The 21,132-nt window shown below is 43.4% G+C and overlaps 1 protein-coding gene across 1 annotated transcript; it reads left to right on the forward strand.

The window, feature by feature from the left end:
• The first annotated feature begins 4,130 nt into the window (after positions 1–4,130).
• Positions 4,131–5,360, forward strand: LOC124556287 (52 kDa repressor of the inhibitor of the protein kinase-like). Its single transcript, XM_047130264.1, has one exon. It carries the CDS (start codon positions 4,131–4,133, stop codon positions 5,358–5,360), a length of 1,230 nt encoding a protein of 409 aa, XP_046986220.1.
• Positions 5,361–21,132: the final 15,772 nt, after the last annotated feature.

Genomic DNA, 21,132 nt, shown 5'->3' on the forward strand with positions numbered 1-21,132 from the left:
TTTTTGCTTCTCAAATTCAGTGAAACACGATAGTGATAATGTAAGTCACCACTGTAGTAGGCCTAGAAGCATGATTTGACAGGAAAAAATACACTCCTGGAAATGGAAAAAAGAACACATTGACACCGGTGTGTCAGACCCACCATACTTGCTCCGGACACTGCGAGAGGGCTGTACAAGCAATGATCACACGCATGGCACAGCGGACACACCAGGAACCGCAGTGTTGGCCGTCGAATGGCGCTAGTTGAGCAGCATTTGTGCACCGCCGCCGTCAGTGTCAGCCAGTTTGCCGTGGCATACGGAGCTCCATCGCAATCTTTAACATTGGTAGCATGCCGCGACAGCGTGGACGTGAACCGTATGTGCAGTTGACGGACTTTGAGCGAGGGCGTATAGTGGGCATGCGGGAGGCCGGGTGGACGTACCGCCGAATTGCTCAACACGTGGGGCGTGAGGTCTCCACAGTACATCGATGTTGTCGCCAGTGGTCGGCGGAAGGTGCACGTGCCCGTCGACCTGGGACCGGACCGCAGCGACGCACGGATGCACGCCAAGACCGTAGGATCCTATGCAGTGCCGTAGGGGACCGCACCGCCACTTCCCAGCAAACTAGGTACACTGTTGCTCCTGGGGTATCGGCGAGGACCATTCGCAACCGTCTCCATGAAGCTGGGCTACGGTCCCGCACACCGTTAGGCCGTCTTCCGCTCACGCCCCAACATCGTGCAGCCCGCCTCCAGTGGTGTCGCGACAGGCGTGAATGGAGGGATGAATGGAGACGTGTCGTCTTCAGCGATGAGATTCGCTTCTGCCTTGGTGCCAATGATGGTCGTATGCGTGTTTGGCGCCGTGCAAGTGAGCGCCACAATCAGGACTGTATACGACCGAGGCACACAGGGCCAACACCCGGCATCATGGTGTGGGGAGCGATCTCCTACACTGGCCGTACACCACTGGTGATCGTCGAGGGGACACTGAATAGTGCACGGTACATCCAAACCGTCATCGAACCCATCGTTCTACCATTCCTAGACCGGCAAGGGAACTTGATGTTCCAACAGGACAATGCACGTCCGCATGTATCCTGTGCCACCCAACGTGCTCTAGAAGATGTAAGTCAACTACACTGGCCAGCAAGATCTCCGGATCTGTCCCCCATTGAGCATGTTTGGGACTGGATGAAGCGTCGTCTCACGCGGTCTGCACGTCCAGCACGAACGCTGGTCCCACTGAGGCGCCAGGTGGAAATGGCATGGCAAGCCGTTCCACAGGACTACATCCAGCATCTATACGATCGTCTCCATGGGAGAATAGCAGCCTGCATTGCTGCGAAAGGTGGATATACACTGTACTAGTGCCGACATTGTGCATGCTCTGTTGCCTGTGTCTATGTGCCTGTGGTTCTGTCAGTGTGATCATGTGATGTATCTGACCCCAGGAATGTGTCAATAAAGTTTCCCCTTCCTGGGACAATGAATTCACGGTGTTCTTATTTCAATTTCCAGGAGTGTATCATATGTTAGAAACTGTTGCGAACCGCTGAAGTCAAGAAGGTTGTGTAGAGATGCGGTTTGACTGTTAAACTGACAGCGTACTAACGCATTGGGTGGCCACCGGTCGGGGGTCTCAGTCTGATCTGTGTCGTGTCGGCTTATGGCTGAGGCAGCTTACAGGACTCCCCGTTATGTTGATACCTGCTAGTCTACGAACACGCAGCGTTCCGTGTGAATGCAGTAGCCTGGCCGCACTCCGCAGTTGGAAGACGTCTGCAGTTGCTAACTTTCACCGTTTCTGTTATTTGAGGGAATCGTTGGATATACCATGGTGAGTTTTCAAAAACTTTATTAGTTTTTTTGTAATGAAGTTTGGAGAGCGAGCGAGTTATCCCATTTCATTAGATTACTGTTTGTTTGTATTTGTGACCCAATTGATTGTAAGTGCTGTGCAAATTCGTTATCGTTACCCGTAGTTTTCAATGGGGCATGACTTTTATAGAAACGTCTTGAAGGTGTGGGAGTACAGGAATAGGAAGTTATCTAGTTGCTCTAAAAGACGTACAGTACGCTTTCTCATCACTTGACCTCTCCTGTGCAAATGATTGTATCATTACTGTATTGATTGTATGAACTAGTATATTTTTTGCTGCTGGAAAGGATGTCATACATAACTTATGGGTTTGATAGTGCACTATAGATAAAGGTGACAACTACGACATTCAGCTCGGTCGTTTGTACTGTTTGCCATACAGTAGCTGGCCTCAGGTACCGGGGTGATTGCTATGCAAAAACAATCGTTTTATTTATTTTCTTTTTTCATCTCCAGTTTAGTCTGTCGATAAAAAATAGCGAACTCAAACAAAAATTAAAAAAAAATTAATACCCTCTCCTTATTTTGAAAATTTACAATACCAAAAATTCTGAACATTTTCCAGCTCCTAAAAGCCCTAAATGTGCTGAATATGGTTATATCAAAAAGCATAATCCAAAGTTTAGGTAAAGTGCCCAGACGTCCCGTATTGAAAGGGATAGTCCCGTTTTCCAACCTGTTGGCCCAACAGATTTTGTTATGAAGAAGTATTCGTACTTTGTTCTCTACTATATGATAGCCGCGACTTCATTTGCGTAGCAGATCATAATGTCAACAAATGCTATATTCACAGAAAAAGATTACTTCTGTGTGATATTTTTAGCACTGCAGATAACGATCACTTATAATATGTAACAATGTTTCACAATAATCTAAAACCTCAGATCGAAAGTTCTTTCTCCAGTAACCACAGCTTTTGACAAGACGTAAAACATCAAGCTTTACGTAGTTTGCTTTTCAGAGAACGTGTTCAGCTTTCTGCATATTGAAAGCTCAATGTCAGCATGTTGAGGTTCTAGTTTGAAAACTCCTGTTTTACTCATCATTCACAAAACTTTTACCGTATGTAAGTTAGAAGTCAAAATCTTACAACAAAGGGTGGGTGCCCCACGAGTCTTTCTTCAAACATTCAAGCCAAAAAAACATGGCAACACGGAATGTAGCGTGATAAGAACAGACAAAGAAACAAATAAACAAACGGTCTTAGAGTTCTCCCAGAATCATCATGTCTTCGGCAATGGCTTATCGGTCACATAAACGCAACAAATTTTAAGAAAAGGCAATTCTGCTACAAGCATAATGATGTATCAGTCACATCAACAGACTTTTATCTTTAGATTTCAATACAAACACAACAAATTTTAAGTAAAAGAAAATAAACTTCACGCCTTATCTTTAACATATGCCACACATGTCATTCGTAACTCGTTGTGTTACATTTACATTTTCAATTAGCTTAAATAAAAATGGATTTTATGTTACTGCTAGTGGTTTACTTCATTTATCATGGTCTAGGAAATTGTCGTTACTGTAATAGCTTCAATGAGAAAAAAAAGGGTAACCTACATTTCGCCCTTATATCCCTGAAATCAGTTAGTAGCACATTGTACTAGAATTGGTAACTCAGATTTTTGTTTTATTTAATTGGTCATTACAAGATTAAAATTTAATGACATGAATTAAGAAATCGTCCACTTCTATTGCTGCGAGTTCCATTCTGCTTATGCCACCCCCCCTCCGCGTGTCTTTCCTTCCTTCTTCTTGAATATGGAACTACTTACCCCTTTTAACACTACTTTCCTTCATCCCACAGGCAAATCAGCGACCACCGTCGTCAGTGAAACGAACCCGAAGCATCGACTCATTTTTTCAGCCTGTCCATAAGCGGGCAGTTTCAGCTTGTACTCCAGCTTCTGGACCTCGGCTTGATGTGGAGGAAAGTACTGAAGTTGTGACTCCTGTTGCTTCAGCTTCTTCCCAATCCGTCGAGTCTACTGCGTGTGACCGTTTTAGTAATGTGCCGGGGTCGCTTACTTCTTCTGAGTCTAATTCGTATACTGGCTCTAGTGTCCCCTATGACATTGGAAATTTCTTAGATAAACATGTTGATCACTACACAAAATATCAACTCTTATCGAATCCATAGCAACCGAAAGATGACTATGAGTTTCCATTTTCCTTACACATTATCAAAGGTAAAGAGGTGAAGCGATATTTTGGGAATAAATACCTCAGCAGATACCCTTGGCTTGTCTTTTCACATGCAACAAGAGGTTTATTTTGTAAATACTATCCGTTTTTTGCTACTGGATGCGTTGGCGGAGGTAAAAAAACTGCTTGTGACCAAACCGCTGACAAACTTCAAGGATATTGCAGGGCAGAATGGCGATTTGGAAGCACATGCCAGTCACATTTACCACAGAAGAGCAGTAGAACAGGAGAATGCATTCCTCAATACGTTCAATAAACCTCACTTGGAAGTAATCAACAGTGTACACCAACAGCGCAGCAAAGAGGTGGAAGGAAACAGGGAGCGACTTCGTCCTATAGTCGAAACGGTTATTTTCCTTGGGCGGCAAAATCTACCATTCCGTGGACACAGAGATGATGGACAGATATTTCATAAACTGGCAAATTTCGAGAGCTCCATTGTTGCTGTGAACGAAGGAAATTTTAGAGAACTGCTAAGATTTAGTGTGTCTGCTGGTGATATAAAACTGGAGCAATACCTGCAGTCATCTTCGTCAAATGCTACATATCTTTGTAAGACAACTCAAAATGCTCTCATTTCATGCTGTGGGAAAGAGATTTCAGAGCAAATTTTGAGTAACTTACTCTCATCACAATATTATTTAATACTTTTTGACGAGACAGCAGATGCTTCTAACTCATCTCAGCTGAGCCTTACGTTACGATACTTACTTAACTGTAATATCCGTGAGGATTTCATTAGTTTCGTTGATGCGTTTGTAGAACTTGGTCATACGAATTTCGAAGATGACTATCAGTCTGATGAAGAAGATCGGAAAGAATCCAGGAAGCTAGTTAACACAGAAGAAAAGGTAGATGGAACTTCCACAGCTAAGGAGTTATCGTTGACTGGTAAGGCCATTGGTAAAATTGTCCTGTACCAGCTGAAGAATAGGCTCAAACTTCCATTGGAACGTTGTATTGGCTGTGGAACGGACAGATGTGCTGTTATGCTTTCCGAAGTTCGAGGTGCTGCCACTGAAGTACAGAAGGAGACCAAGAACGCTGTTAAGACACCATGCTATTACCACAGACTAAATAACTCTATATCCTATAGTTCCAAGGTTCCTGCTGTTCGGGACGCTATATCAGTAATGAAAGAGGTCATTAATTTCTTCAAGACACACCCTAAAAGAAAAAGTTTCTTAATGAACAACTTGGGTTGTGCACTCACATCACTTTGTGATACCCGGTGGGTAGAGAGGCATACAGTGTACTTCAGTTTTCAGCTGATCTTGTAAAAATTGTGGAGATTCTCGGAAAGATTGCTGAGTGGCATGACCCGAGCAGAGCTGGTAAGACTGCTTCTCTGGTGTTAAATTTGTGCAGCTCACAATTTGTGTTGTCTTTATTGTGTCTGAGCGATGTGCTATCTCTAACGCAGTCTCTAATCAAACTATTGCAGAAACCTTCTATTGATTTCAATGACAGTGCTACACACGTCAAGAACACTATCGCTATTCTTGTCACTCGTCGAGAAAATTTGGTCACTAGCTTCAGTAACGTCTGGAAGCGTGCAGAGAAACTTGCGGATCAACTAGGCATCGAGCTCAATATTCCTCGCATACCTTGCCACGGCCGACGCCAAGTTTATCGTGACAACCCTCAAACAAATTCGGCAGAAGAATATTACAGACTAACACTCTATGATCCCCTACTGGACTTCATTATAACTGATTTACAAGAAAGATTCTCTACTGAAACTTTGGATGTGTTCAACCTTTCTGTTTTCAGTCCAGAAAGTATTGTGAAGATCTCTGCAGGTGAAACTGAAAAAATTGCAGAGTCCCTCACTAACCGCTTCGGTTCGTTGCTTGACGTGGACAAAGGCATTGCTTCTCTTATGTTACGGGATGAAATGCTGTTGTGGCGAGAGAAATGGAATCAAGAAAAGGAAAGACAAAAAGAGCTTCCAACCATCGCCCGTGACATATTGGCTAGATGTGATAGGGATGCATATCCTATAATATGTAAGCATTTATTGGTCCTGGCAACGCTTCCACTGACGACTGCATCTGCTGAAAGATCGTTTTCGTCGTTGCGGCGCCTGAAAACTTATTTAAGAACATCAATGAATGAAAACCGCCTTCTTGGTCTTGCACTTACGCATATTCATTACCAGATTCCTGTAGACGTAGAAAAAGTAATTACAAGATTTTCAAAAAGAATTTAATATTTAATATTTAAGAGCAGTATTGTGAATATACATATTTAATATTAAATTTCATTTTATTTATACTTTTGCATTTTTATTTTATTTCTTATTTTTTTTACAAGGAGAAAGAAAGAAATTTCTTATTGTTAATATTTACGTTCATGAGGAAAAATAGCGTGTTATGAGCATAAAACGACGTAATGAACAATATAAGATGATTTCCTGAACACAGTCAAATACCCTATTATAGCTTTTCTCAGTCGTATCGTTATTGCTGCGTATAAACACATGCGCGAATTCGATGGCAACATTCTGTCAAATGAAAGCAATTGGTGAACTAATTTCGAAGATTTAAGAATGGAAACAAATGAACATTAGCATTTTTATAGATTATTTTACATTAGCAGACAAACACAGAGTTTTTCAAGTGCACGTGTCGTATTTGAGGAAAACTTTTTAGGTAATGCAGTAAGTTATTTCATTAAAAACACTTAACACATAGCGATACATAATTAAACTAAAAAGCGCGCGCGCACGTATAGAGTATTAATGGTTTTATTTGGAATTAATTTTTTGGAAGGAAGGCACCAAAATTCCCCCCCCCCCCCCCCCGACCGAGTTCCTGGAACCGCCCCTGCTTCTGCTTCAGTGATCACGTTAATCTTGACATGACATTCAATGAATTTCTCAAAATGTGTAAACGAGCATGGAAAGGGAATCTCCACGATTTTCTTGTTGTTAGCAAAGATGATGAATTAAATAATGGTCGTTATAGTGTAAACTTTGATAATTATATCTGTATTTAAAGCAACAGCTTGATCATTACAGATTATTATTTCTCATCATCATTATCGTCATCACCATCATGCTCCTCAGATTCCTGACAGACGTCAATGAGTGCATATCTTACGCGCTAGCATTAAAGACCTAAAAAAAAAAAAAAGGAAATGGAGAAGGTGAGAAAAAAGAAAGTGCACTTTCCAAATGAACTATGTACCATAGTGCACATTTTGAATGACTGGGAATTTTCGGTATACAGAGAGCCTCGCATAGGGGTTTGCTGGCAACAGGCAGCCATTGACAGTCTTCCATTCAAGCGACGTATAGAAGAGATGTGTAAAATTATCTCACCAATCCTCAGTGATGTGCGTAGGCAGCATGTGATAAACACATAATTCAAGCCTCTAAGTGAAGGAGAAGGAAATAAGGAATCAGGGTTATAAATTGAGATGCCTACTTAGATTCAGTTCAGATAGTGAGTGGACAGTTTTGAGCTAAAAACATACTGCAAGATTCGATTAAACGAAACATTAATCTTAAAAAGCAGGTTGCTAAAGCTCGATAGAATATCCGAAGGAAGATGCTATCTCTCCATAAAAGAGAAACTGAATCCAAATCTGTGCTATAAAAAACATTTAAACCCATTTCACAACCACTAAAAGAACTGATTTACCGATTTCCGAAAGAAAACAATAGCACTTATGCTGCTACTGCAGCTGGGTGCCAAGACAACATCAACAGCTGTGACATTAAAGAAAAATATGATGGTGTTGTTGATATGAAGAAAGAAATGGAAAGTAGCAGAAAATTAGAAGAGCCACGTGTAGCAGGAACTGCTGGTCGACTGTCATCTTCGTATTTTAATAAACCTATAGACAAAACACGTGACACCGTCTACGGCATCAGATTTGATCCGTTATCAAGTGGATGGATCATTGGAAACTCACCAGTGCATGTCGATGAAAATGATTTAATAATTCACAACGTAAGATATCCTGGAACTAGAGGGTTATACAATTTATTGTTCAAAATCAAGCGTAAGAATTACACAAACGGTGATCTTCAAAATTATGCAAAAATTCTGAAGGCAACCAATGCCCTTAGACAACAACACCTCTCCTTCAAGCCTGTATATGCAAACAAAGGATATAAGTATACACGTATCATAAAACCATTAATTGGAATACTTCAGGCTGCAAAAGGTCGTACTGCAGCAGCAAAGGCTTCCCTGACATCTGCAGAAAAAGACCATGAAGAGGATAATAATGGCAACGAGGACGATGGTAGTGATGATGATGATGATGATGATGATGAGATGATGATGATGATGATGATGATGATGACAGTGTTTAGGAATATAAAATTGGTAAAGCAGCGGAAGTCATAAGTGACATACGTACAGGAAAGGGAATACCCTCCCCACCTGGAGGAAACATAGAAGAAGAAGAAATTGACTGGAAAGACTACTCAAACAAGTCGTTGTTGACTACATTCACTGCAATAACCCAAACGAACTTGCTGAACGTCTAGTTTTTCTCCTTGCATCAAAAACTGCTAGCAATAACTCACACAACAATGAAATTATTTAAGTAGAGGAAGAACTCAGAGAACCTGCAGTTATTGCTTAACATAAAGTAGAAATTTTATATGTTCATATCAACTGTGTAAAGAAACAGTCTAGCTTGAAACAATTTTTGTGTTTTCCTCTTTTGTTTCTCTTATCCTTTAAAGACCTTTAAAGAAACAAATCAAAGTATATTTCATCACAGAGATAACTGTAATTGTAAACATTGTGTGTGTGTGTGTGTGTGTGTGTGGGAGTGTGTGTGTGTGTGTGTTATTACGGCTAGTTTCTCAGATGCTATCGTAAAGTCGAAGGATAGCGACAGACTTGATCAATCGTGGTACACAGGACGTGGTACACAGAACGAACTATCTCCGTGATGCTTAAACCGAACTTTGTCGGTGGTTGACTGTGTGTGTGTGTGTGTGTCCATCAAAAACCTTTAAAGAAACAAATCAAAGTATATTTGATCACAAAGATAACTGTGATGTGTGTGTGTGTGTGTGTGTGTGTGTGTGTGTGTGTGTGTGTGTGTACGTAACCAACTCATCTGGACGGCTGCCCGACCTTGCGCAACGTCCAGAAGGCGATGACTCAGATGGGTACGGTGCCGTAGCGTACGCGTAATTGCTGCGTATGTACGTCTTCGAAATGTTCCAGAACGAACATACACATACATCATATGGAAGTTTGAGTCTGGCTGTGAAACGTGCTCGTCTGGCCTAATGGTAAGGCGACGGCTCTCGATAACCGGGGAATCCGGCTTCGATTCCCAGAACGGCACAAAACATCATTGTTGTCATTATACAACTGATGGTTATTTGTATTCGCAACTGCAAGTGTATTTCATGTGTATAACATGTTTGTGTCCTCTTCGGCATGTTGTGGCCGGCCGAAGTGGCCGTGCGGTTAAAGGCGCTGCAGTCTGGAACCGCAAGACCGCTACGGTCGCAGGTTCGAATCCTGCCTCGGGCATGGATGTTTGTGATGTCCTTAGGTTAGTTAGGTTTAACTAGTTCTAAGTTCTAGGGGACTAATGACCTCAGCAGTTGAGTCCAATAGTGCTCAGAGCCATTTGGCATGTTGTACACATGATTGCATGGAAAGGAAAGGGAACCTGCTTGGTAATAATGTCTGAGGACAATGACAACACAGGTGCCCTACAAGTTTCAACTATTGTAGGTTATTATTCAAGTTAGCCATACTCTGTGAAAGAAATGCTGATGGGTAATCCCTATATCAGTTTATAATTTTTCATTTAACAGCTGTGCGGAAGACGAAGAATGTAGCCGACGACAATGCTAAGCTGCCGCTGTTGCTGCTGCTGGATGAGAAATCCGAGTCACAGATACTTATGGGACAGGCAATAGATACACTTGCAGCTTCCACCGTGCTCCCAGTACTCAGGGTTAACGAATTTGGTGCGCATACACAGGCGCGATCATAGCTGCACACTGCGTCTGCGACAGTGCCCAACCAATACTTCCGCATTCTTTTATTACTCAAGCTACTTTCCTTACTCTCTGCTCGCAACGCGACAGAGTGTCTCCATAGGCAAAGATAAACAATGGCACAGCTACTGCCATTTCGTCGTTGTCATCGATACTTTTAAATCAAGTCCTTTGGCTACTACCCAGCAATTTACAATATTTTCATTATAATTACAATCAATAATACACAGTCAGAAATAAATATACTATTACATCGATCGCTTATTAAATACAGTTTCTGTAATACAGCTTACAGATTCAGTATCATAATTACAGTGCAAGTTATCAACGGAATTTAAACGGCAAAATTTTCGGACGGTGCAGAATGTATTTTATCTGCATTTCCGATGTTACAAACTCTTATCATTTAGATACCTGCCAAAAGTGTGTACGTTTGTGTTGTTACATTGACATCCGACAAAGTCTTCTGGGTGCTACACTTTTTTGGTCAGGCAGGCAAAAGTATCTGGACGACCTGAATCGCGTTTCCGCTGATTTCCATAGCACCCATATAACGGAGTGGTCTTGCGGGTCCTCTAAACTATTTGCAGTACAGTCGTTTCACTATAAAAACTGGATACCACGAGAGATCAATACAGAACAGTTTTTTAAGGTAATCACTGACAGTCTTTAACGTTTGTAAATTCAATTTTGTTACAGTAACTGACATTTCAAATCCACTACCACACTCATTAGAACTTGAGTTAACTAACTCCGTCACTTAAGTCATGTTTTGTGCCAAACTAATTAAAATGATGCAAACTTCTTAGAAACTCTCTTTAGTGAAGTGCATCAACCTAAAATCAGTGTAACTATAAAATTCTGAACCAAGGTTTTCTATTTTAGATTATGGTGGTATTCCTTTATACATTTTATATATTCGTATACACCCGCATTTTTTGTCATGGTTTCAAATTATGCAAACTGGCTTTCTGCAAAAGCATTTGGCACTTAAGTAACATTGCCTTCACTGTGTCGAAGTTTCATGAGACTTGCGTTAACAGGATTTAAGTTCTCAATACTTAGACGCACGGCATCTTCAAAACAAGCAGATCTGATAAAACATCGCAGAATACCTATTATGTCGCTTTCATTGAACGTATGTTCTTCATAACTCCGTTCGTGGAATTCAAAGTCAGATGGGCTATCTGCATTTCCGTCGCAAACGCAATGCGCCGCTTTCTCTCGGTGTATCATTTCTTTTTCTTGAATAGGTATGACATCACAGAAATTATGATGCCATTTTGTAAGTGTACCGGCGCAATTGGTCTTTGTAAATGGTTAGCCGGATAGCACCTGAGAAACGGAGAGCTGAGTTGCGGAGCAGTTATGCTTTGTATTCCTGTGATGATCTGTGGACAAAAGGTCCTCTAGCTCAAGCAAAAATTTATTATATTCAAACAGAGAAATCGTTCATGGATTCTGCAGGAAACCGATGTTTGTATGTGTCCATACTAAGTATTTGTCCAGCACATGTAAACATATGTGCTATTGTGTACCGTATTTGTATCCTGCGAGTAATACGTGTGTGGACATGGCCTTTTCGACAAGATGCTGTGTCTTTTTAAATATTTTAGCGATGATAAACGTTTATAATGTGCTTAGTTTTGTCCGCTAACATCTTGTGCATGATGTCACCGAAAAATGAACGTTTTACTGCAAAAAAATTTTAAGACGTGAAGATGACAGCTAAGACTGTTGAAACCGGTTGTCTTGGACAAAAAATATTTTGTGCGATCTTGGTTATTGAATGGTTTTTGACAGTTAAAACAGTTCGCCCTTCACCAGTCTCATGATGAGAAAATTGAATCGGCATGTTAGTACTATCCTCTCTTTCTTAAAAGCTCAATTTAAAACATCGGCTACCCTGTTGCTGTCTTCTATTGCCAGTCCAAACTGGTCAACGAGTGACTTGGTAGAAGCCTTCGGCCCATTTATAGAGTCTACATAGGACAAGAATTTTCTCGCGTGCTCGGCAACATCTTTTGCTGAGGAACGATGATAGAAGGTGTTGTATGCTTCACACTTTCATCTACACTCCTGGAAATTGAAATAAGAACACCGTGAATTCATTGTCCCAGGAAGGGGAAACTTTATTGACACATTCCTGGGGTCAGATACATCACATGATCACACTGACAGAACCACAGGCACATAGACACAGGCAACAGAGCATGCACAATGTCGGCACTAGTACAGTGTATATCCACCTTTCGCAGCAATGCAGGCTGCTATTCTCCCATGGAGACGATCGTAGAGATGCTGGATGTAGTCCTGTGGAACGGCTTGCCATGCCATTTCCACCTGGCGCCTCAGTTGGACCAGCGTTCGTGCTGGACGTGCAGACCGCGTGAGACGACGCTTCATCCAGTCCCAAACATGCTCAATGGGGGACAGATCCGGATATCTTGCTGGCCAGGGTAGTTGACTTACACCTTCTAGAGCACGTTGGGTGGCACGGGATACATGCGGACGTGCATTGTCCTGTTGGAACAGCAAGTTCCCTTGCCGGTCTAGGAATGGTAGAACGATGGGTTCGATGACGGTTTGGATGTACCGTGCACTATTCAGTCTCCCCTCGACGATCACCAGTGGTGTACGGCCAGTGTAGGAGATCGCTCCCCACACCATGATGCCGGGTGTTGGCCCTGTGTGCCTTAGTCGTATGCAGTCCTGATTGTGGCGCTCACCTGCACGGCGCCAAACACGCATACGACCATCATTGGCACCAAGGCAGAAGCGACTCTCATCGCTGAAGACGACACGTCTCCATTCGTCCCTCCATTCACGCCTGTCGCGACGCCACTGGAGGCGGGCTGCACGATGTTGGGGCGTGAGCGGAAGACGGCCTAACGGTGTTCGGGACCGTAGCCCAGCTTCATGGAGACGGTTGCGAATGGTCCTCGCCGATACCCCAGGAGCAACAGTGTCCCTAATTTGCTGGGAAGTGGCGGTGCGGTCCCCTACGGCATTGCGTAGGATCCTACGGTCTTGGCGTGCATCCGTGCGTCGCTGCGGTCCGGTCCCAGGTCGACGGGCACGTGTACCTTCCGCCGACCACTGGCGACAACATCGATGTACTGTGGAGACCTCACGCCCCACGTGTTGAGCAATTCGGCGGTACATCCACCCGGCATCCCGCATGCCCACTATACGCCCTCGCTCAAAGTCCGTCAACTGCACATACGGTTCACGTCCACGCTGTCGCGGCATGCTACCAGTGTTAAAGACTGCGATGGAGCTCCTTATGCCACGGCAAACTGGCTGACACTGACGGCGGCGGTGCACAAATGCTGCGCAGCTAGCGCCATTCGACGGCCAACACCGCGGTTCCTGATGTGTCCGCTGTGCCGTGCGTGTGATCATTGCTTGTACAGCCCTCTCGCAGTGTCCGGAGCAAGTATGGTGGGTCTGACACACCGGTGTCAATGTGTTCTTTTTTCCATTTCCAGGAGTGTATTTACAGACCCACAAATTTCTACTATCCTTTATCTGTCATCATTTGCACGTCCATTTCCCAACCAAGACTGCAACAGTCTCTTCTTCCTCAGTATTTTACGAATTTAGTTGTTAAACAACAGCGGGCATTCTTAATCCACTTATTCGGCATATTCTTCTACGGAGTGCGATTTGCAATCTGTTTAAAGTCTGCCTATAATTCCTCTACGTCCTTCATATTGCAACTATGTGACGTCCATTCATTGTCTATGTAGGATTCTAGCAACTGATTATCTGCTCTTCGTAGCAACAAATACGCTCCTAGCAATCTTGACGGGTTTATTAACTTTAGTAACCATCGCCGCTTTGATGACATCATCATTTATCTCTGTCGCTATAGTGACATTGTCACTAAGGCCAGGACTGCCCCTAGCTACAAGATCTAAAATATTTTCACTGTGTGTGGGCTGCCGAACTAGCAGCTCTACGCAGTTTTCGGAAAAGTGTTCAAAAGTACTTCGCAAAACTACCTGTCTATATCACCAGCAATGAATCCATAGACGTCGCAGATTGTAATTGGTAGGTTAAAATCGCCTTTAGCTAATATGCTCTTCGTGTTTCCGCCTACTAACGGTTAATTTCCTTTGACTGACGATGAATATCAGTACATAAACGCAATACGGATAAGAAGACACTTTTCTTGACCGGAACACAAAATGAATGACTATTGGCTAAGATAACCTGGGAGCTACTCGATAAGGCGTGGTGAGGGCGTGGTCTGGGCGGCGCCTCGGTTCGCTCTCTCCTTCAGCTTTCTGCTCTTCTAACACCTCCAGGCAAGATCGGTTCCTGCACACCTCGCCGGAGGAGATAAAGTTATAATTAACACATCGAAAAAATAAAGGTACGTAGTTAATATTTTGTTCGTTCGTCTCATGTACTGTGACTGCAGATATACAGACAAAAAAATCAACGATCTAGAGATGATAATTAAAACTTTTTTGACTGGCTTCCCGATGTTCGCAACCGATTGCGCCCGGTCGGTGTTAGGAGAGCAGAACATCGAAGGAGAGAGCGAACCGAGGCGCCGCCCAGACCACGCCCTCACCACGCCTTATTGACCGCCGTTAGCCAATAGCAGTTCATTCTGTATACCTGTCAAAAGCATCTCTTCTTATCTTTATTTCGGTTATGTTCTGTTATGTATCATCGTTTTCCGGTACTCTGCTCTTCATTATACAAAATTTTCCTGTAAATTTCAACATGTTTGTTTAATTTATAATTCTCGGAATTCAATATACAAATTACGGCTGTATACCTTTGCGACAACCGCTGTATCATCCAGATTCAAATCAATGAGAACTTCTTTCTGTTTATGGAAATCATACCGCTAACATTTCCCTTTGACTTGACGGATTAAAAATGTTGCTTTGTAAGTTCCACTGTTGTCACTGAAAAGAGGCAGACAGTTTTAGCGACGAGTGTTGTAATAAATAGGACTACACGTTATTTGATGGACAATGAAACTAAAATACCATATTATCAGTCGACACGTACACAAACGAAGAACATCAGTGGAAGGAAGATCTACTGTATTCAACAGACTAGCCTTGTATGGAAACTCCCATCTCTATCCGACCATTCTGATTTAGATTTTCCGTTTCTTGTTAAATCACTTCCGGTAAATGCTGGTATGGTTCCTACTATTAAGCTACTGCCTACTACACGGACGGTCATTGCGAAAATAGATTTTTAATACTGGATGGGCTTGTTCTTTACCTGTAACACTATGAATGTCCACTACCTTTGTAAAAGTGATGCATGGTTGAATAAAACTATTACTACTGATATCTTTCGTTACCTACTCGGCGACTGCGAGTTCATGGTCACTGCCCACTAAGCACTGAAATGCATGAAGTCAATCTTTTCTTTAGCAGTTTGGCAGTCATTTGAAAGATCATTTATTCGAATAGCTCGTAACAGAGCTCTACGTGTAATAACAGAGGAACACATCTATTTCATATTTCCGCTTCTCTCCTTCTGAACGTAAAGATGACAGTTTTACCACTCTGTTCAGTGCTACAGTTCGCCTAGTCGTGTAATCCATTCAGTGGACTATTGTGCTAGTGGAAGCACGATTCAAAAGACACAGGAAATCGACAAGTCATTAATAACCGTCAACGACAGCAATGGGGGTGTCCGAGAAGTTTTTTTTTTTTTTTTGTAATTTCACCTCAAAAACTGGCGGGAAATTCTGAAAGAAACACAACCGTGTGGCGTGTCTGGTCAGATGACGCAATAGACGATGGGTTGGACGACAATCGTCTGTTCCACGTCATAATTTTTTACGAGTTCGTCGACATAACCGACCATTTATTAAACCTTTCCGATATCTAAGTTAAGGGGGCGGCTTTGCTTCTAGTGAATGATATTTATCTGTTTTAAAAGAAACAGTGCATATTACAGGAAAGAAACGTGTGCGCAGAGCACTGACGCTGAAGTATGATGATGAAAACGTTTTTGATGTAAGAAATGTAATTCCCAACCTTGTGAAATGAATTATTTTAATAACATCACTTAACTATGACACCTTAGTTTTCTAAATTACAGCTTTCAGTTACAGGAATTAAGGTCAGGAAGAATATGCGTTTTACTCATTACAGCGGCAGAAAATTACACTGAAAAATTAACACATTCTACCCAAACGCTAGAGAAACACTGCTAAAAACAGGTATACAGCTATTGTTCACTTCTGCTCAGTGATAATAGCACCACGAAACAAAATTCTACCAGTTTGAGCCATCACGTGAGGGTAGTATCTTAGATCTCTTAGTACCTAACAGACCCGAAATTTTCCAATCCGTTTTTTCTTTCTTTTTAGGCCAGGCGAAAGTCTGAAGTTCTCTGTAGCACGCAAACCAGACGATACGGAGAGAGCGAAATCATACCGCGTACAAATTAAAGACGTTCCGACTGCCATAATTATAACAGTAAATTGTCGAAGCATTCGTAACAAAGTTCCGGAATTTTATTTCACACTGGAAAGTTTTCACGTTTAAATGGTTCCCAGAACCGAGATATAGAGGAAACCCGAATCAGAGAGCCTCGAAATATTTAGCGAGGCACTAGTACAGTGTATATCCACCTTTCGCAGCAATGCAGGCTGCTATTCTCCCATGGAGACGATCGTAGAGATGCTGGATGTAGTCCTGTGGAACGGCTTGCCATGCCATTTCCACCTGGCGCCTCAGTTGGACCAGCGTTCGTGCTGGACGTGCAGACCGCGTGAGACGACGCTTCATCCAGTCCCAAACATGCTCAATGGGGGACAGATCCGGAGATCTTGCTGGCCAGGGTAGTTGACTTACACCTTCTAGAGCACGTTGGGTGGCACGGGATACATGCGGACGTGCATTGTCCTGTTGGAACAGCAAGTTCCCTTGCCGGTCTAGGAATGGTAGAACGATGGGTTCGATGACGGTTTGGATGTACCGTGCACTATTCAGTGTCCCCTCGACGATCACCAGTGGTGTACGGCCAGTGTAGGAGATCGCTCCCCACACCATGATGCCGGGTGTTGGCCCTGTGTGCCTCGGTCGTATGCAGTCCTGATTGTGGCGCTCACCTGCACGGCGCCAAACACGCATACGACCATCATTGGCACCAAGGCAGAAGCGACTCTCACCGCTGAAGACGACACGTCTCCATTCGTCCCTCCATTCACGCCTGTCGCGACACCATTGGAGGCGGGCTGCACGATGTTGGGGCGTGAGCGGAAGACGGCCTAACGGTGTGCGGGACCGTAGCCCAGCTTCATGGAGACGGTTGCGAATGGTCCTCGCCGATACCCCAGGAGCAACAGCGTCCCTAATTTGCTGGGAAGTGGGGGTGCGGTCCCCTACGGCACTGCGTAGGATCCTACGGTCTTGGCGTGCATCCGTGCGTCGCTGCGGTCCGGTCCCAGGTCGACGGGCACGTGCACCTTCCGCCGACCACTGGCGACAACATCGATGTACTGTGGAGACCTCACGCCCCACGTGTTGAGCAATTCGGCGGTACGTCCACCCGGCCTCCCGCATGCCCACTATACGCCCTCGCTCAAAGTCCGTCAACTGCACATACGGTTCACGTCCACGCTGTCGCGGCATGCTACCAGTGTTAAAGACTGCGATGGAGCTCCGTATGCCACGGCAAACTGGCTGACACTGACGGCGGCGGTGCACAAATGCTGCGCAGCTAGCGCCATTCGACGGCCAACACTGCGGTTCCTGGTGTGTCCGCTGTGCCGTGCGTGTGATCATTGCTTGTACAGCCCTCTCGCAGTGTCCGGAGCAAGTATGGTGGGTCTGACACACCGGTGTCAATGTGTTCTTTTTTCCATTTCCAGGAGTGTATGAAGTTTCCTAGATGTGGGGAAAACGTCTATGTGAACGCAAGTTAATTATCGGATGTTTCCGCCGGCCACTCGATTGCGCCGTGACTGTTTTAGAACCATTCAAACAAATCGTACCCTCTGTAGCCCGGAAATATACAGAGCGTTTAGTAACATTTGTTAGAGGCGGGTTTAACATACCGAGTATAGACTGGGACGCCTATGGATTCATGGAGGTAAGTAATTTTTAGCAACTGTTTCGAGATACTTGTTCAATAGCCCACACGCAACGAAAATATTTTATACCTTACCGACAGTTTCGTAATATAGGCAGTGATAAGCGATTATGATGTCATCATAGCGATGCTGGTTACTGAAGTTAATAAAACCACTAAGAAGGCTATGAGCGTATTTCTGCTAGAAAAAGGAGATAAGCAGTTGCTAGCATCCCACTTAGACAATGCATGGGCGTCATTTACTTCCAGTATGAAGCAGAGAGAGCAACTATGCACAAAATTTAATCGAATAGCAAGTCGCGCACAGCAGAAGAATTTGCCGACAAGGTGGGTTAAGTGCTGATATGACCCACCATGGTTTAACATCGACCATTGGAAATTACTGAGAAAGAAGAGACTGTTGCAGTCCCAGTTCAAAAAAGAGCGCGCATACGATGACATGCAAAAGTTAATAGTAATTCATGTGTTTGTAAAAAAGTGATATGGCGTAAGATACAACTTCCACCAGCACACTTTAGCAAAAGATTTTGTTAAGCACGCGAGAAAATTCTGGTCATACACAAAATCACTAAGCGGGTCGAAGACGGCTATCCAGTCACTCGCTGACCTGTCTGGTCCGGCAATAGAAGACAGCAATAGGAAAGATGAATTTTTAAATTTAGCGTTTAAGAAATCATTCACGCGGGAGGATAGTACCAACATTCCGTCGGCTGACCGTTGCAGAATCTTCCATATGGAGGACATAGACATAGGCATCCCTTGCGTAGAGAAGCAACTGAAAGAGTTGAAAACAAATAAGTCTCTAGGTTTGGATGAAATACAAATTTGGTTTTACACAATGTGCTGTGCGGCATTAACTCCTCACTTAGCTGGCAACTATCGCGAAGCTCTCGCCCAGCGACAAATTGAAAGTGATTGGAAATAAGCGCAGGCGACTCCCGTATTCCGTATCCTTCGATCTCTGGAAAGCGTTTGACAGTGTATCCCACTGCAGACTGTTTACGAAGATCCAAGCGTATGGATTAGGTTTCCTGATGCGTGACTGACTCGAAGACTTCTTAAGCTATAGAAACCAGTACGCCGTCCTCGATGGCGACTGTCAATCAGAGACAAGGATATGATCAGGAGTTGTGCAGGGAAGTTTGATAGGACGAATTTTATTTTCTATACACATAAATGATCTGGTGGACGGAAGAGCAGAATTTTGCAAATGTTTGCTGATGATGTTGTGGTGTACGGTAAGTTGTCGTCGTTGAGTGAGTGTAGGGCGATACAACATAACTTATCCAATATTTATTGTTGGTGTCATGAATGATAGCTTGCTCTAAATGTAAAGGAGTGTAAGTAAATGCAGATGAATAGGAAAAACAATATTGTAATGTTCGAATTCAAAATTAGTTGTGAGCTGCTTGATACAATCAAGTCGAATAAATATGTAGGTGTAACTACGCAAAGCGATATTAAATGGAACAAATCCATTGGAACTGCAGTGGAGAAGGTGAATGGGCGACTGTGCTTCATTGGAAAATTTGAAGAATGTTCAAAGGAGACCCCATATGAAAGGCTAGTTGAACCCATTCCCCACAGGTTTGGATTAAAGGAAGGCATCGAAGTAATTCAGAGGCAGGCTGCTATATTCGATACCGGTAGGCTCTAACAAGACACCAATATTACGGAAATGCTTCGTGAACGCAAATAGGAATCCCTAGAGGGAAGGCGACATTCTTTTCACGAAACATAATTGAGAAAGTTTAAAAAAAGTGGCATTTCAAGCTGCCGGCAGAATTATTCTACTGCCGTCAACGTACAGTTCGATTCACGTAGGCATGACGAAGACAAAATACGAGAAATTAGGGCCCGTTCGGATTCATATAGACAATTTTTCTCCCTCATTCTATTTACGAGTTGAACAGGAAAGGAAATTACTAGTAGTGGTATTTCAACACTGATAAAGCTGACTGTTAATAATGTGACAAGCAGCGGACGAGGTATCACCATTACTGTGCACAGGGAGGTGAAAGAATGAGGTACGGTGGTCGCGCAGTTCTTCATAAGCCTTACATCTCCGTAGTTACCGCTAAGCAACACTTGAGGGGGTATAAGGAGCAACGGCACTGGGCAGCAGAGGGCTGGAAACGAGCAATTTGTATTGATGAGACACACTGTATCAAGTGGCAAGCCGATGGATGTGTTCAGGTTTGGTAATGCCTGGAGAATGTTATCTGCCACCATGTGTAGTGCCAAAAGTGAAATACGGAGAAGATGTTGTTTCGATACGGGGATATTTTACGCACACATTTGTCGGCACTGTACGTGGCTTACAGTAGACGAGAATTTCGGAGGCGATGATTGTTTGTATCAGTTTTACAACGTACCCTGTCATAAAGCAGCATATATGAGGCAATGGTTTATGGATGATGATATTCCTGAAATGTAGTGGTCTTCCCAGACTCCCGACTTGAACGCAATGGAACACCTTTGGAAAGAGTTAGAACGTGTCCAACATCGCTACTTTCTCTGCTTTGAGCTCTTTAGAAAGAATGGGTGGCCATTTGTTCACAAACATCCAGACACCTCACTGAAAGCGTCTTCAGCAGAGTTCAAGCAGTTGTAAGGACGATTGGTGGACACACCTGACATTAACGGCCGCTAATAAGTTTACGGATATTTATGAGCCGATAGTGTATGTCTTTAATTTGCAGCACGCCGATAATTGTCTGCAGATCGTCTTATTCCAAGTCTGCTTGGTCTCATGGTTCCTCGCACTCTCCATATTATATTACGCTCCTACCGCACGTGTTTCCTTGTCACAAACACCACATGCCATGTTTTTGTCTGCGTACTAATCACAAGTGAATCATATTACTCTGCTAGAAGTGTTATTTCAGTTTACAGAATCAGTTCGTACATTTCCCACTGATAAATTTCATCGTCCTAGCCCCGTGAGTCGGTGTCATATTAACAACTTGGTGCTTCAG

This window comes from Schistocerca americana, chromosome X, assembly GCF_021461395.2.
Source record: "Schistocerca americana isolate TAMUIC-IGC-003095 chromosome X, iqSchAmer2.1, whole genome shotgun sequence".
In the NCBI taxonomy this organism is placed as follows: Eukaryota; Metazoa; Arthropoda; class Insecta; order Orthoptera; family Acrididae; genus Schistocerca; species Schistocerca americana.